Source organism: Poecile atricapillus, chromosome 4, assembly GCF_030490865.1.
Source record: "Poecile atricapillus isolate bPoeAtr1 chromosome 4, bPoeAtr1.hap1, whole genome shotgun sequence".
Lineage (NCBI taxonomy): Eukaryota > Metazoa > Chordata > Aves > Passeriformes > Paridae > Poecile > Poecile atricapillus.
In genome coordinates, this window is record NC_081252.1 from 64,492,134 (window position 1) to 64,510,525 (window position 18,392).

Genomic DNA, 18,392 nt, shown 5'->3' on the forward strand with positions numbered 1-18,392 from the left:
TGAGCAGGAGGGAAGAGCAGCTGACCTCAGGATGTTCCTTCCAACCTCAACAATTCTACTGATGCCATGAGTCAAAACCAAAATTTAAATAGGTGCTATGCCCTGTTATTACAGTAATTCCATGCTTCTTCTCTGTAGCTGTAACAATTTGCAACTGTGATAATGCGAGATGGGAACTCATCATTTGTGATAAAGTAATGCCAGTGAAATCAGTGGAATTGATAAGAAGTTGTCATTATGTCTGAATTTGGTTTACTGTCACTAATGTTATCAGTATTTATATAACACATGTGAGTATATAAGGTGTGTGTGAGAATTCATTTACTGCAAAGGTTTAGTTGGCCGTAACTAAGGACCTGATCAAATTCAGCAATGGCACTAATGTGCATTTTCAGTGTAGGATCAGCCATAAGCAACCAAAGAATATTTTACATCAAGCCTTGCTGTTATGAGGGTTAGTGGCCAGTGTGGCAATTTTACCTTTGAACTGAGCTCCTCAGGAATGGCTTCTGCTATGTGTGACTCTGCCTGTGCTGGAAAGCAGCAGGAGAGGCTTTATTTTACACTTCATTTTTAGTTACTTTTCCAGCTACCACCCTCATTTCCACCTGTTCCCTAAGCATGTTACATCCGTTAAGCACACCCACTAAATATCAATTGTATAAAACAGTATCTCAAAGGAAATGTGAAGAGCAGGGGGAGCAGATTGCAGAACTTTGTCATATCAGAGTTAAGTCATACTGTCAGTCTAAGGAAACAACAGGTAACACATGGCTGGCATTGCATGTTCCTGATGAAATCACATTACACTCAGACTACAAGTGATCTTCTTAAATGTGGTTTTTTTTCAAGTTTAAGTTTATTTTGAAGTAAACAGAAGCCTAGACATGTTTGTTTAAACTTACTTTGTGGGGGAAAAAAAAAAAAAAAAAAAAAATGCTATGCCTTCCAAGGCAAGGAAATGATGATACCAGGGACATTTTTGTGTGGGGATTAAAAAACCTCAGCAGGTAGTGACCAAGAATATTTAACTAACATTTACAAACATGACGGCTCCCCATGATCTCCTGCGAACTTGGAACTTGTGAAAATCAACAAGGTAATTTATATGAATGACTGAAGTTTAAATTTAATCTCCTACTTTGAATATGTAGCTTGTTTGATTGGGGTTTTAAGGAGAAGCTATTCAAAGTACCATATAGGGACCTTGACTTACTTGAAGAGCTCGAAAATAATAATTATTTCTAAAAAATGTTCACCATCAAAGCAACAGCAACATTTACATGTAAATTTACAGTTCGCTTCCTGCCCAGAAGCCTTCAACATACGTGGCAGAAATGCTGGTAAATGCAATAGCAATAACTCGAGGGCATTTAGATAAAATCGGTTACATGGTAACCGCCCTTTTTCCCCATTCCTTTCTCTCCGGTACTGAGAAACCCGCGCTAGGGGGAAGGTCCGGGGCAGTACCGGGGCTGGCTCACACCGACCCTGCCGCCCTACACCGCTGGAGCGGGGCTGGACCCGCACCCCGGCCCCGCCGGCCTCCGCCCGCCTCACCCGGCACCGCCATTTTGCAGCTGCCGAAGCCTGCCCGCGTCCTGACACCGCTCCGACCCCACGGGTGAGCAGCCATCCCCCGCCGCTGCCACTGCGCACAGGACACTACCCCCGGTACTGCTGCCCTGCCCGCCCCTTTCCCCGTCGGTCCGGCGCGACGGCCCCCGCCTCCTGCCGCCAGCCCCGCCCGGCCCCGGCGGGGCCTCGCCGGAGCCCGCCCCGAGAGCGGAGGGCGGTGAGTGGCAGCGGAGAGGGGAGGGGGCCGCGGCCGATGGGCGGGGCAGCCCCGCCCCCCATGGCTGCGGGCTGCCGGCGGAGCCCCAGTCGGCGTCCGGCCGCCCGCGGAGCAGCGGGGGACGTTCGTCATCGTGGGTGTGCGGTGCTGACTTCGCCCGGCCGGGCTCGGTGAGCGTCTGGGACCCCGCGCAGAACGGCCCGAGCTGCCGGCCCCCTCGCGTCCCCCGCTGGGGCTCCCTGGCCTTCCGGAGAGGCAGGGCCGCCCGGGCACTCTCGGACCTCGCGGGGAGTGAGGCCGAGCCAACTCCGGTGCTCCCGACTGGGAGCGGCTGGCGGCGGTGGGTGCGGAGTCACCGCCGTGGGTGCGGAGGCACCTCCCGCTGGCTTGTGAACAGCCCGGAGGAAAAGTTGGTGGTGCCCTTTGTAGGAGAAGCGCAAAGTGGCTTTTGGGACGGGAATGTTTTTGCGAGCTGGCTGACAGCGAGGTGAGCTCCTGCTCGCGGCTGTGCTGGAGAGGCACCGGTGCTGCCCGTTCTGGAAGGAGCCGGACCCGTCCGTGCCGCGCATCCCCCGCGGGGCGTCTCGGGCGCGGCCTGGCCGCGCTCGCCGTGCCTCTTACAAAGCGCTAAGGTCAAGTTAAAAGTGGAGGCACAGTAACTTTTGTGATTGTATAATGGTTAAAAATACTCATGCTGGTTTACCGGGAAGGTATTTTAATCTCTGTGTTTTCCGAGGACTGTTTGAAGGTTGAACTGAACTGCGTTGGTTTATTTATAACTTGATGTAGAAACATAATACAGAAACGTATTTACTTATATCAGTAAAATATTTTCTGGTTTAGGGAAACTTAATCTTGGCAGCCAAGTTGTCAAATTACAAGTAATGTGTTTGGCAATGGCGACGTTGCTTGAACTTTTAGCACCCTGTCGTGATTTTAACATCCTTTGAGTGGAAAAAGTTGTTTAAGTTGTGTCTGTGGTTTTGGCTATACTACTTTCATCTTTACAAAGACATCTTCAGGTCGATATTCCGAAGTAATTCTGTATTTATACAGAATTTAGAAATATTGATTATTGCCAGAAATATTCTACAATGCTCCTTGCAAATTGCTTAACTTCAGGAAAGTTGTTTTAAGCACCAAGAGTTACTATGTGTTACCCTGTAGTAGTATATGCATACCTTGCTACTTTTGTCTTGTGAAAGCTAAACTTTCAGTAGGCAATTTTATGCAAGTTTACTTATTTGGGGAACTTTCTACTACACAGAAGAGATCCCCTCTTATTTTTGACAGGGCTTATAGCTAAAAGATCCTCTCATGTAAGGCCTTTCCCTCCCTGCCATCTGTGAATAATTTTTTTATTTTTTAAAATGGGACATAAAGGTATTTAAAGTAAGCTTATTTTGAATCATGGACATTTAAGTTAGTAATGTCTAAAAACAGCATCCTTGGTGGTGTTCCTCCTCTGATTCCCTGTGCAGAGTTCTACATCTCCTCCTCTTTTGCCTTCTTATCATTATTGTCTGTCTCCTCTCATCTCCTTAGGTGATGACAATTAACCAGGCCTTTAATATTAAATTAATTTTTCTATTATTATAGACCTGCCCATAAGAAGTTAGGGGCTTGTTTGTGTTTCTAGCATGTACAAACAGAACATTAAATTCAAAGAAGAAATTTATATGCAGCATTTACAGGATTGATTACTAGTTTTAGCATTTGTTTACACTTGAAACCTAGTTATTATTAGTTGGGAAAAAAGCAGTCACTGTTCTGGCACAATGCTGTATATATGGTCAGACTCAGCTATAGCTGCTCATGCTTGGAATTACTCAAGAATATATAAATAAATCTTGAAATTGCTATCAGCCTTCTTGCTGTTTTCTAGGCTTTTTGTTTACCTAATTACATTCAGATTTCAAATTTTTATTCAGTTTTACATTGTAACCCTGCTTTCTGATAATTAATCATTATTTTCTTCTTTGACAGCTAAAATGAATTCCGATCCTGATCCCGCCTCAAGTCCCTCTCACCCGCAGCAGCATCTTGGAAGGTCCCAGCTAAATGCTGCTCCTGTGGACCATAGTGAGAACAGTCAGAGACCCAGAACATCTTCTGCAGATTCTGCAACTTCTTCGGTTCCTGGCTACTCCCGTAGCAGGGAGAAAACAGAAAGAAAGGGTAAGTATGAAAGTAATTCTTATGCAAAATGAACCTACATTAAATGTTGGGAGATTGTTGTGTGTATGTGTTTTCTAAACTCTGTTTAAAGATACTGTAAAGTAGGAAAATAAATTTCTCCAATTTCTTTTAACCTGTTGTTGTGGAAGAGTCTTTACTTCAGCTTCCTTTGTGCATATTTTCTAGTTTCCTATATAATTTTTCAGGTTTGTAGAAAGCAGTAGGAAAGAACTTTATTTTAAAAATTGGTAGGGAGCTTTAATTAGATTTAGCACAATAAAGTTATAATAAAAATTATATAATTTCTTTATTTGGCTAGAACACATGCTATAACTGTAGCTTTTATATGAGTTCTAATGTGGATGCATAAGATACTACTGTAATGTAGACTGAGGGAATAATAAGCTGGTACATGAAGCCAAAATTTGAGTTAATAGGAAGAGTAAGATAAGAATTTGGATCTACAGCCGTGATACACCATGAAAGGCAGAATGATGGGGTTCTTTTCTCCCGCTTGCTGTGAAAGCATTGAGTTTCAAAGATGGTGGACACTGATGGGATGGGAGAAAAGTTCTGTGTGAATTTTAGAACAAAAAATACCTGGCTCCTGTATTCACCTGCTGAGTTCCAGTTTTAATTCCGTTTGTAATCTAACACTTCTGCAAGATGGTTTTGTGCTCAAGGTCTAGCAAAAACTCCTGCTCTTTAACTTTCTTTAAGATTGGACTTCAGATTGTGAAGCTGCTTATGTACATGCCCTTATAATCACAAATATGAGTCTCTCTATTGAAGGTAATACGGCTGTCCGAGAGTTTCACATTAGTAAATGTGTGACTGTGTGGCACGTACCAGGTGCAACTGAGCTCTGTATGTAGTTCAGGCCAATATTACGGCTGTGTCAGCAAATCAATTGTTTGCATCTAATTCAAAATTGAACTGTTGGAACCTTCTGGGTTCCCTGTTCCCAACAAAGGAGAATTTTTTTTGGATACCTGAATTTCTTCATGCCTTAGTGTTCACTACCAATTTTGTCATCTAGCCCACCTGTAAAAGAATTGGGAGATTATGGAGATTTGACACTTCTAACATTACCTACATGATTGCTAATTTAGAGTCAGTGCTAACAGATATGTTTTCTTTCTTCGTTTTCCAGTTTCTTAGTATGCTTCAACAGGGAAAGAATAGCAACTGTAATAGGAATATGGTATGAAGTTATCTTGGGCTTAGTTATACTATGAGTTGAAAAAGCAATATATAAGTTTCTGTTGTTGGTGCCCACATTCACACAAGATTCTGGAAATCAACACAAGCTATTAGTGGTCTTTTGCACATAGGTGCTATCAGCTATTCTTTACTAGCTACTTTGGAGATTTTCATACTCTACACAAATGTTGGACTTTTAAAATCACACTGATTTTTATCTTAGTTCTCTTTACAGTCCTGTGTATTTGCTAATGATCCGTACTGATGCAGCATCATATTAGAGATGCTGCTTACTTATGCTCCTATAAAAAAGGGCTTTTGAGCATTGATGTATTTTCTTTTTCAGTTGTGACTCATTCCTGATTGCTTTAAATCTCTTCCCATTAAAATATTATGGGTGCCTGGTGCCACTATCATTGCCCTTCCCATGCCCTTCTTAATATACGGCAGTATGCAGCAGAATACTTCTTAATATACTTCTTAATGCAGCAGAATGACCTACCATTGCCATAGTGTCTTACTGTAGTCTAACAACCAAGATTTTAGTGGATTTAGATAGAAAATATCTTCAATTACACATAATACAGTATTTTCTTATATGGCTGTTTTAGAGTTATGCTGTTTGTCATAGTGCTAACAGTTTCTAGAACTGAAAACTTTATTAAAAGACAAGAAATTCTGGTGTAGAGAACTTAAAAATGGACATTTTAGTAGGACTTTAGAAAAGAAGTGTAAATAAAAATACAAATTCAAAGATGTACATATGAAAATAAATAAAAATGTTTCCAAGGAACATCTTGGAATCGCTGGAGCCCTTACCAATAAATAACATTCGAGTTTCTCGTAGGTCTAGGAGAAGTGAAGGATTTGAAATCTCAGCCAGGGCATGTTGTGGTTTGATTGTATGAAAGGAAATATGCTCCAAACCAGATATTCTGGGAAGGGCTGCTCTGACTTCTTTCCTGGTAGATTAAGAAGTCAGGTAATTTTCAATAGTCACTATGATCATGACTAACTCAGAGATGGAGAAGAGGACAGAAAAGGACAAGAAGAGGACACACTGATATACAGAAAGCTGTCTCAAACCTTACTACATACGGAGAACATTGCTCTTTAATGATGACTTAAATATCTTGCTCAAATTTAAGTTACTGTTAAAAATCTAAGTTTGTATAATTTTAATAATTCACCTATGATTTCTGTTTGAGAAGGGGAGATGTACTATGTAGATCTCAATTATCTGGAAAGGCATTTTCAGCTCAGGGCTATCTACCGTGTGCCCTTCACCCACAGAAGGTCACTGGTGTCCTGGGCTGCAATAGTTGAAACACTGCCCAACAGGTGGAAGGAGATCCTTCCCCTCCAGTCAGCAGTGGTGTGCTTTACCCAGTTCTGGACTACCCAGTACATGAGAGACATGGAGAGAGTTCAGCAGAGGGCCACAGAGATGATGAATGAGCTGCAGCATCTCTCCTGTGGGAGACAGCTGAGAGAGCTGGGGCTATTCAGCCTGGGGGAGAGAAGGCTCGGGGGTCTATCAATGTGCATAAATAGCTGGAGGTAGGGTGCAAAAAGGATGGAGGCATGATCTTTCCAGTCATCCCCTGCACAAGGACCAGAGGCAGCTGGCACAAACAAGAGGTTCCCTTTGTCCATCAGTAAACACTTTTTTTTTACTGTGAGGGTGACTGAGCACTGGCACAGGTTGGCCAGAGAGGTGATGGTGACTCCTTCCTTTGAGATACACAAAAACTATGTGGACATGCTCACTTAGTGTGAGCAGAGGAGTTGAAACAGGTGACTTCCAGCAGTCTTTTCTAACGTAAATAATTTTGCTAATTCTTGTAATATTCTTGATGCCATATCTGTATTTCTGATCTGTGCTTTTTCTTCCATTTTTTTTTAACATGCACTGTGTTTAAGGCTGCAGCATCAATGTGAATGTTAAGTAGTTTGTTTCCTGGAAGCACAGATGACGTCATCTATTCCTGCAGCATTATTCATATCTTGTAGTATAATCCAGCAAATTAATGAATGCCTTGGCTCTGACTCAGTAAAGCACTTAAACACACCTAAATATCCTCAGCGGCACAGGTGATTCCTTTGGATCAAACTCTTATACTGCCATTTTTTTTCTTAGCAATTTCTCAGTCTCTATTCTGCTAATGTCATTAGGTAGAAATGTAACTATCATTAGGTAGTGTTTATGTTATTCCTTGAATAATTTCTTTTTCAATGGGAGATAACAGTGTTTTGAGAATTTATTGAGCAAATTGAATCTGGATTTAATGAAAAAAAAATATTCAATCATTAGGATAATTCATAGATACAGGTTTTGTTGTGTTACAAAAGGAGGACATTCCTATTTCTGCCCAAAACTCTTGCATTCTGCTTATGTATAGTTTTGATTTTCCATTCCTTGTGTATGCAGGAATGGAGTGAATATCAATACATGAGATTTCATGTTTAAAAATAAATGAGAAAAAAAAAAGGTGCTCTTTCAAGGATGTTAGTGGACAGGGAGCTTATTAGTGAGCAAAGCATATACACTACTAATTAGGGCTCCTGAAATTTTAAAGCCATGGAGTCATCAGTATCCACAAAAGCAATTACAGGAGAGTTTGTATATAGCAGGGAAAACCAGTGTCTGCTTGCTAGTGAAGTCTTTTGAAACTGATTAAGACTCTCATAAGACACTTTTATGCATCTCAGGTGCACAGGCCCCTCAGTTTCTGGTCCAGGTGCTACATACCCCTTTCTGTTTTCTGTGTTCATCCACTCTGTAGAATCTCCTTCCTTCAGATGCAGCCTTAAAGCAATGTGAAAGGAGAGAGCTTGGATGAGAGCTCTGGAGCTCCCAACACCAAATTCTCCAAGTAGGCTTAAAAACATCATTCTTGTTAGGGAAACCATTTCCTCTACTTACACACAGAGCAGAGCTGGAAGAAAGCACTTTCAGTGTGGTGACTTAGTTAGCATGTACCTGTAGTAGTGCTGCTATTAATGCTTTTAGAAAGAGGTGCCTGGGTCTGCAGTCAAGGTAAGTGCCCTGTATTGCTGAGTGAGAAAGTAGATCTTTGTGTCCCAGGAGATGTTTTGATTCAGATGAAAGGAAAGCAGAATTGAGAGAAACTTCACAATACGGTGGTGATCGGAGACTTGACTGTGATGTCTGGATTCAAACTGCTTCAGTTCAGCCACAGTGATAACTTGAACCAGATGACTCTCACCCCAGGTGGACGTTCATTGTGCTGCAGGTTATCTGGAAGAGTTACTATTTCTTGTGATGCTTAAGTACATTCAAACATGTAAAGTGACTTTCTTAAAAATTGACTGTCTGCCAGTCAGCAGGTACAAGAGATCATGCTAGGATACTAGAGAAACTAGGGAGAAGATGGTAATTTTTCACTTGTGCATGAAGGAGATTATTACTGGTTTATTACATTATCATAGCCAGTAAGGTTGGAAAGGAGAAATGGCAAAGCTAACTTGCAGTGCTTGAAGAAAGGTCTGTTTGGTTAAGGAACTAGTTGGGGTTTTCTGTCCATGGTTTTGCTGTAATCTCTTGTTGTAGTCTTGAGAACACATTGGAAACTGTTTGTACAGAGAGCTTTGCAGACAGAAATCAATTTCTTATATTTTGTTTATAGATCTACAAAGTTCTGTGTGTACTTAGGTTATGAGTTTTTTGTACCTCTAGGAAGAGAATTATTTTATTAATTGACTGACTTCAAATTTATAAATAGTAAAAAAAAATTTTAAACAGTTTACAGTGGATTGCAACAATTTACAACAGTGTGTCTCCAAGACATTGCTAAATGATAGCTAACAAATAGGGAATCTTTCTAATGTACAAATATTTTCCAAGCGTTACCCTTTTTTACTTAAAGTTACAAAGAACGTTTGCTTCAAAGCTCTATTTTAGCGCTTCTGCATCTTTACTTTTTGGCAGTTAGCTATTACAGCCTAACTCTTGAGGCAAAGTGAAATGTTTGTTCAAAGCTTGAATAAATTTCAGAAAAAAAACTTTGATTATTTGAAGGGGAGGATTATGCCTTGAAGTATTAATTACTTAACAATTTATCTGTCAGTTTATTAATGCCCCTTCAAACTTTGCCTTTAAATACTCAGGCTCCTAGAAAGCTCATTTGCCAGGCATTGCTGTGGGAGAGAAAGGATTCTATCCAAACAAAAGTTAATGACTGCATTTTTGATAAAATTTTGGGATATCATCATTGTTGGTGCAGAACAATGGAAATGGGCTTTTTTGTATCTGCTGCTATTGTCAGTAACATGCTGGTATTTTTACCCTGTAAGGGAGGAGGATTGAACACCCATTTATTTGAGGAAACATTCTCCATCTTTCCCACTTCCACCATTTGAAATACATAAATGGGGTTTTCGGCTGATAACAAGGATACTATCACTGCTATCAATTTTTTATATTCACATGATAAACCAGATTATGAAAGGTGCCCTAGCTCAGTCTTCATTATTTTTCAGGTGGATCAATTTCCTCATCTGTTTATGATAACAAAATTTCTAGCATAGTCCCAGGGTGCTGGAAGAAAGAAGGGTAGAACCGGAAGAGCTACACTCATTAGTGAATTATGTAATGAAATGGGAGTTGCCCTATAAATTCTTTGGTGCAAAGGACTTGATGTTCCTTTTATGCAAATTTAAAAATTTAATTCTAATGGCTGAAATCTTTCAATTCAGTTTCTTTCAGAAGAGATCCAGTGTGTTCCACTGTGCAAACAAACCCCTGTTACAGTGTGGTAATCAAGGAGAGACTTGGAGCTGTTGCTTCTCACAGCAGCAGCGTCACTTGATCGTAAAAGTTAGAAGATGAGTCTGGGAACAGTAGACTGTGAAGTAAAGCTAATCCTTTGATTAGAAGTGCTTACTTAAGCCACTGGATTTGTGGATTTGCTAAAAAGTTGGAATGTTCCTTTTTTAAGGGCCCCTCTGTTTTGACAGCAAATGAAGTGCTGGAGTGTCAATGTGGTGAAGTGCTCAAACTGCAGAATTGCTGAAATTCCATGTGCATTGTGCAGGTTGTTATGATAACTTTCCATCTGCACCTACAAAAATATGTGGGCTTGGTAAGCTCTATGGTCTCAAATTCTCATATTGTTTTTCATTGCTTTCTCTTTTTTTTTTTTTTTTTGTGGAAAGGATTAATATTGATGATTATCAACCAAGAAATGACAAAATGCTAATTTATTTGTAACTCTACAGTTTTGGAACTTCAGATTTATGTTAGATTTATCCCAGGTCATCCATAAAGGATTCATTGAGAGATGCCTGCATAGAAGAAGCAGCAGGACTGGCTCATAAGTTACATGTGAAATTACTTTAATGACTTTAAAAGATCATCGTACAGTAATAGCTATGCTAGAAAAATACAGATTTGAGGAGTGGTTTTTCCTCCACTTTCAAAATTTATAGTCTATAATATCACTCTTTGTCTTCCACCTACATGCTTTTTTTTTTTTTTATTGTTTTCCTGACAATTTATGTTCATTTTGTGGGGGCGCAGAAGTTGTTCCCATTTCAATTTAATGCTATTTGATGACTTGTGGTTGTGGTGTGACTAAGACTATTACCATATCTGCAAATGCAGTGCTCCCCTCAGGGAAAGCAGAGTTGAGCCCTAGACTTGAACAGCTCTGTAAACAAATGTTATTCCCTTCTTGCCCATCACTGTTACCACCTTTTAAAATAGAATGCCTGCCAAAGTCTGAATGTATAAGAACTCGGAATTGTTCTTGGGACAAGTAGGACCATCTTAAGATCTGACCATGGAGGTTAAAGGCATAAAATAAAAACATGCTGTGTTCTCTTAATTGTACCAAGCCCTTACTATGCAGTTAAGAATTCAGGAGGCTTCTGAATGGATGAAAGGATTTAGCACTCATGGATGAGAAGCTAAGCATCTAAAGTTACTAAAACCTTTTTTCAAATCTCTGGTGTTTGTTGAGCGAAGGATTTCTTCTTCTCCGGTCAGTTCCTCTGTGTCATTATATTTGATATGTACAAATCATGTTTATTACATGACACTCAATGCCAGCTTTTAAGTGAAATGTCAGTCTTTCCAGAAACTTTACTCCTACATAGTTACTGCACACAATACCACTGAGCTTTTGGAACTTGTGGAAAGTGAATAGGAGGATTTCTCTGGCTGGCTTTCTTGAACACTGAATGCTCAACAGTACCATCCAGTGACACAAAAAAGCTGTTAGAACCTGCATTTATTGTAATAGAATGTACAGATCAACTTTTCTGAAAATTAAGTATTCTACCTGTGGAGGAAGGAGAGAGATCTGACATCTTTCTATTAGGAGATGAGCTTACACAGCATCCTCTAAAAAAGAAATTATTTTTATTTTGCATTAATTGTGTGTTATTTATTATTTTTATTTTTATTTTGCATTAATTGTTACTCCTAAGGGTGTCTGAGATTCTAGAAAGCTTGTTTTGTAGTGAAAATAAAATCTGCAGTAAAAAGCTGTATGTTGTTCCCTGAAACTGTTGAATTTTATTTTTTTTATTAGCTTAGCAGATTTGTGCTTACAGAAAGAACTTCTACTATGTAAAATCTAGTGTAACACTATCAGAATTAGCAACATGCACTTCCAAAAGGAATGGGATGTATTATATAGGATGTGACTCCAAAAGAAATACCTTCTAGGCAGATTCTGCACAAAATATGTTGCTCTACTGTTTTGGTTGATATCCATAGGAAGGCACTCCCCTAAGCTTTCATTTTCCTACTTTTTCTTGATTATCTATTGCTTGACAAATAGGCTTTGATTATTTACTTTGTATGTGCATGCATTCTTGTTGCCTGCTTCCCATCCCATGTTATAAAATTTCCTTCCTACTAGCAAATGAGCTATTACAGCAAATCCACCACAAAAGGATTTCCTATAGCTAGTATATTTAATTTGTGAAAATTGTTAAAGCAAGTTCATTTACTCTTTTAACATAAATTAACTGCTTCATATTTACAACAGGGTATTTTTCTGATGGTTCAGTCATGCGTTGGGATTTGGGTTTTGTTGTTTTTTGTTTTCTGTGGTTTTTTTTGGTACTGTAGTAAGACCAGATCCTGTCATAGTTTTGAACAGTGCAGTAAGACCTCTACTGACTTCATGAGAAGCTATAACATTTTCTGACTGTACTATAGCAAAGGTGAATATTGAATGAATAGAGAACAAGACTGATGGAAACAGGTATAGGAGAAGGATTCCCTTTTAGCAGTCATCTGAGAATCCCATTCAGTCATGGGGAGCTGAAAGATGTCAGTTCCTCAAAGTACTCAGCAAATATAGGGATTTTGCAGGTGGATTGTCTTCAGCAGCCGCATGCTTGGTTTGTAAGAAACCAAATGATGCTTTTTCTTGTAGTCCCTTTTAGATTATTTCTGTCAAAGGCATTGAAATCTAGGGAACAGAACACATTTCAGAGCTGTTGAGTGAAAACTGAGGATGAAAAATTAGTATTAAAAACTGAATGGCTTCCAGAAAGCTGATGGTCTTTGTAAATATTTAGGTAATAGTTAAGGTGATGTAGGTCCTTTGGTGCACCAGCCTAAATTGTTTTGGCACGGGATTCATAGCATGTTTTTGACCTTTTACTGGCTATTTCTTTTTCAGTCTAACCTAGTGCTAGGTTTTATAGCTGCATTTTAATTTTTTATCTGATGAAAGTTGTGGTAAACACTGCATTTGTGATTCTAAACTTAATTGTACAACAGTTAGAACCTATCTGGAAGTACTAGGTTGAGCACTTTTGTTAATACTAAGAATGGGATAAGCTTTGCATATTGCACTTCAGAGGCATATTTTTATGGAAATTCCTAGACATAAAAAAAAAGGTTAAGTGAAAATCCAGCTTTAAGTCTGTCATAATGGAAGTCATAGAAGAGGTTTTTTTCAAATACTAATAATTCTATATTCTATATATATTTTCTGTGCCGTGTCAGTCTCCACCTACACATTCATTTGTTCATGTTACGTTGTGGAGCATGGTGGGAGGGGTGGAGTTTAGCATTGAACATAGTTTATTCATACTATTATCCTCTCACAGTAGAAGCAAGTGATATTCCTTGTAATTTAGACAGTACTCCCTTTCAATTACAGGAAAACCTTCTTGCTAAAGCAATAAAGTGATGTATGCCTGAAGCTCCAAATACAGTGCTGTGCAATGTGACAAAGTTCAGTTCAGATATTAATACCCTTCATGGTTTATAGAGAATTTGTTCATATGTGGGAGATCTAATGTCAAAGAAGACATTCTTTACTCCCTGCTCCCACCCCAGTAATTTAGCTGGTGGAAATGCCTGGGGATGAAATCTTGTTCCATACTACTCCATCAAACGTCTCAATTACTCTTGTCAGTTAATAACGTGACACTGAGGGAGATGCCTGACATCCTGTGACTTCTTGTAAGTAGAAAACCCACTTAAGTAGTGAGCTTCTGGAATAAAGCTAATGGAAACATGAAGTGCAGTTTTTCTTCTGTGCTGGATGTCATCCAGCTTTTTCTTATACCTGAATTAACCTGAGTGTGTTCCAGCTTAGGAAGGCTCAGAGAACTTCTTAATACTCAGTGCTAATACTAGAGATTGGTGACAGGCTTTTTCAGGTTCAAGATTCTTGTTACCTTTCTCATGAGAATCATTTACATTGTTATTTACAGCACGCCTGTTAGAGCCAGGGGGCTTTTTCTGAACACAGTGCTAGTGCTGTCCTTCCTTTATGTTATTTAGAATGTTCTTTTGCTGCTTGTAGCCTAGACATTTTTGAAAAGCTTTTTTAAACATGTAGAAATTTTTGACATTATACTTTTAATCCGCTCATGTCCTTTAGGTTTTGTGTCTCTCTATAGTCTATTTACCCTCTCCATTTCATTCTCCTCAGTTTCTCCCCCAGGTTATAAAGCTCTGATAGTAGTGTCGTATTAGCACTGAGCTGTGTTTTTCTTAAAACACTGTTTCAACTCTAAGGTGTTACGCTGAGTGATAATAGTTCAGAGCTTATCACTCTGTGTGCAATGATAAAGTGCCTTCGTGGTTTGCTGCATTTCATGTAGCCTTTTATCACTTGATTGTCCCAGTGAGGGTGGCTGCCACAAACCTTTAGGTCCCCTGATTTCAGGGCAGTATGGCTGAAAAGTAAATAGGAGTGGGAGCAATGGCTGGCATCAGGAAAATAACACTTTAATAAGGAATAAAAGAAAATAGGGATGATGCCCAAGAGCTGAACAGCAATAACCAGGGAGTGCTCTGTGGGGGTGACCAACCAAACACAAGAACAAAGGAAGGCACAAGGATATATAACCTTAGGGGACGAACATTCTAGCAGCCTAACCATATAGGGAGCAACGTTACCCAGTCTGTAACTTATTTAACAGAATAACAGAGGGGTATCTTGGGAAAGGCTTTTAACTCAAATGAAAGATTCCCATGGCTTCAGATAGATAGGTGGCTCTTCAACAGCAATAGTTGGCTGGCTCGTGTCCCCAGCCAGGCTGAGCTCCATACTTAGTTAGTCATTAAATCCTTCTGCTGGTTTTGCTTGAGTTTTTTGTTGGTTTTTTTTTCCTGAATAACACAGAATCACTGACAGATTTTGGCACCTTGGTATGAGCCCTTTTTTCTTTCATTCACATATAAATGTATTGAATGATTTAGGCCTTATTTTATATCCCTGTGTGTTTAAATTGATAATCTTTCCCCTGGCAGAATGAAAGCTGTGTTTTTCTAATCGTCATATTCTGTTTCTTAATTTCTCACTTTTCTGTGTAGCCTGCATTCTAATTTGTTTAGAGGACTTATGTGAGAAACCTTACTTCCTATCTTTAGAGATGTAAATATGAGCTGGATCCAATCTGTCCAATCCAGTATATCTTTTTTTCTTAATTACAAAAAAAAAGGGGTTGTATTTTTTGTATACTCCTTAGTTGGAGGAACTACTCAACATATAAAGTTATGTATTAAATGTATTTAAGATCATATCGTGGGTTTGAATGTATAATTTTCTGGGATGTAGTTGAGGTCATTATTGTTGCTTTCTGGCCTTTTTTGCTGCTCGGTCTTTTGTCAGTGTGTCTTAGTCACACTGACATTTATTTAAACAAAAGATTAAGGAAACTACATTAAAAACTCTATACCTAAAACTAAAATTTATAAGATCATTTGGAAGACTGCCTACTTACCTTTGCTTGGCTCACTTTGCTAGGGCACCTTGATAAAAATTTCACCTGCATCAACTGTTAGATCTTCTCATGGAATAGTGAGAATGGTATGTATTTTTTCTAGGTGTGTGCTCAGTGAACTTGGAGGTGTGTTCCCACTGGGTAGGACTGAACATAATATTTTGCTCTGCATATGCTTAGCTGTTCCTGACTGTTTTCAGTCACTTCAGGAATATTTCCTGTACTATAAAATGGGAAGGCTAATCCAGAAATCTTGTTTTATATCCTGTCATCTCGGATCCTTTTTTCTCCCCAGCACATGGGTTTTATCCTCCTCCTACTGCACATTCCTGTCACTTCTTTTTTGGAGCGCAAATGAATGCATGAAGTCTTGATCATATAGTGTGTGTGTGCCATACCAGTTTCCTTCATACTCTTAGTGGGTGTTGCTTAATGCATGAATCTTTTGTTCAGTAGAGTTTCCAAGGGCTTTAATATTCACTTGTAAAACCTGTAATTTCTTTTAAACTTACATATTTTGTATGAATGCTTCGTTGTTGCTTCCTGTCTGAGAAAGTGCTTTCAGTTTTCCTTTTATCCTGTTCTCACTAGGTTTTCACCTTTTCACTGAAAACACTTAGAAGTCCCTAGCTTGTGTTTGTTTTAAAAATTATTTGTTGTGCATGATCGTATGACTGTCATGGGGCCAGCCTCCAATAACTGTGTGAACATATAAAATCTGAAGATCAAAAGGCACAAGAAATTGTGATCCTTTAAAATATCTTTTTTTTTTTTCCTTTGTTATTCCCTGTTCATGCTCTTTGTCCTCTTGCTACAGCACCTCTGGAATTCAGGTGCTGTAGCTGTGACCTAAGAAGAAAGCTGTGTGCACTTGACCAGGGGTGATATTAGCAGGCAAGGGGCTAAAACTGCCTTGAGCTGAGTAAACCCACTGCTGAGAGCTTTAATGTGTTTGTGTTGGTAGGAAAGTAAATCTACAAACACTTCTATTATTCAGCATGCACTCTATTGATCCTTTCTGCCTGAAATAACTTCAGTAGATTTTTTTGAAGGGAGGCAGTGATTCCTAGTGGTTAGAAGAGCACTGAGAAAATTGAGGGTGTTCTATGTGATGGGTGTGTGTATGTGATCCACTTTGTGTGCATATATACACAACTAAAAATCTTCCTTTATGTGAAAAGACTATTATGTGCCTTTGAAGATTTCAGAATTCCAGAATGGAAGTGTCATACGCAATGTCACTTAAAATGCTGAAGTTTTGGAAGCAGGGTTTGTCTAAAATGTGTGTAAAACATTTTTGCTAAATATGTGATCAGACACTTTGCCACAAGTCAGCCAACTACAGTGATGCTCACGTGATGTGATTCAGTTGTGTATGTTAAGGGTATTAAAAGGGCTGGGAATCTATTGCATCTATTACTGATTTGTGCTAGAACACTGGGAAGGAAATCTTGTGACAACCCTAGTTTACTTTGTCTTTAAAGTTGAACATATTTTTTTAAACATATTTCTTACCAAGATTGTGTAAATTCACAATCTTCAAAACCTTGTATGAATGTTGAAGAGTTTGTTGGGTTTTGGTTTTCAGTGTAGTCCAAAGATGAGGTTTAGATATGTTATTTAATCTTTAACCTATAATGGCATTTTCCTTTTATAATTTAAAATTTTAAGCATTAGTTTCTTACAGTCTCACTTAGACTAATCCTCTACTGTGGATTGACTGCCTTTTTATCAATTTAATAGCTAAATTTCAGAGGTAAGGGGCAATAATTGCATCCCAGCAAAGTATTTGAGAAACTGAAGTGTTTCCTTTTTAAATATTTCCTATTTTTGATCAAAGCCTAACAGAAGTAGTAAAAGTGCCTGCCTGTGACAGAATGAATGCTAAATTCCCATTTGAGCTTATAGCAACAAAGCTGGATTCTTACTTTATATGGCCAGTGTGCCAAGTAATGTGTAAAGCTTCAAAAAGTAAGTACTTGTGTTTAGTTTTTATCAGCCTGCGTGCAACTTCCCTACATAAACACTTGTGTTTAGACTTTTATATTCTGAGTATTTTCCCTGGAGGTGTAAAACATACTTTTTACTAGGAAAACAGAAATTACTCTATAGTCATGTTTGGCCAGTACCATTGAAGTCTATTACTTAATAACAGGTAGTTTTAGCTTAGTCTTCTTCTGAATGCTGTATAACTGTGAGATGTATACAGGTCTTTATGTAATGATCTGTTTTGTTGTAATGAGTTTTTTTTTAAAAATGCTTTCATAAAATGGGTTTTTAGAGACAGCTTTAACCTGTTCAATATCAAAATTGGATATTTTTGTGGGCCTTTGAAAGTTTAAATGCTTTCTCCAGTATGACAACATAAATGCAGCAAAGTCAGAAATGCATCTGCATCATACTTTGCAGATCACAAATAATTTTTTTTTATTTTTTTTAGTGAAACTGGGAAAAATTAAAGCAGTGTAATTTCATATCTTAAACCTAAGACGTTATCACACAGAATAAAAAAAGCAAAACCACTAAAATTTTATTAATAACGTTATTGTTACAATACCCATTAACTAATTTGTGTTGAATGATCTGTCTCTGGGAAGGGAGAATTAACTATGTTGGGAACTGAATTATAGAGCAGTTTGATGATGAACTAAGCTTTACACATTCTTGAGGTTCTTGGTGGTGGAGTTGGAACTACAGCAAATATTAAGTACTAACCACACTTCTACATCCCTGATCTTAATTTCTTTTGTGAATGCTAGGTGCTATCTTAAACTTCTGTACTTTCTCTTGCCTGCTTGCGTTTGAATGACTGTGGTGCTTGTGAGCCTTGGATAACTGATAGACTTCATTGGCTTGTATTAACACACTTGACACAAAACAGCTAGAGAAGTCTATTTTAATTGTCATAAAAGATACATGAAGTATTGCAAAATGAGTGTTCCTGTCTTTTGGAAATTTTTATATTCAAGACAGAGTAAAATTTGACATTAAA

The 18,392-nt window shown here is 38.7% G+C and overlaps 1 protein-coding gene across 3 annotated transcripts in view; it reads left to right on the top strand.

Moving 5' to 3' along the window:
• Positions 1-1,771: 1,771 nt before the first annotated feature.
• WFS1 (wolframin ER transmembrane glycoprotein) overlaps positions 1,772-18,392 on the top strand; it is a 33,408-nt gene continuing 16,787 nt past the window's right edge. For 2 of the 3 annotated variants that reach the window (XM_058838103.1, XM_058838105.1), the window contains exons 1-2: positions 1,772-1,965; positions 3,782-3,973. In XM_058838103.1, the coding sequence (XP_058694086.1) occupies positions 3,787-3,973 (187 nt within the window). In that variant the 5' untranslated portion in view covers positions 1,772-1,965; positions 3,782-3,786. Of the gene's footprint in view, positions 2,283-3,781; positions 3,974-18,392 lie in introns of all 3 variants that reach the window. The other variant, XM_058838104.1, reaches the window with a different exon arrangement.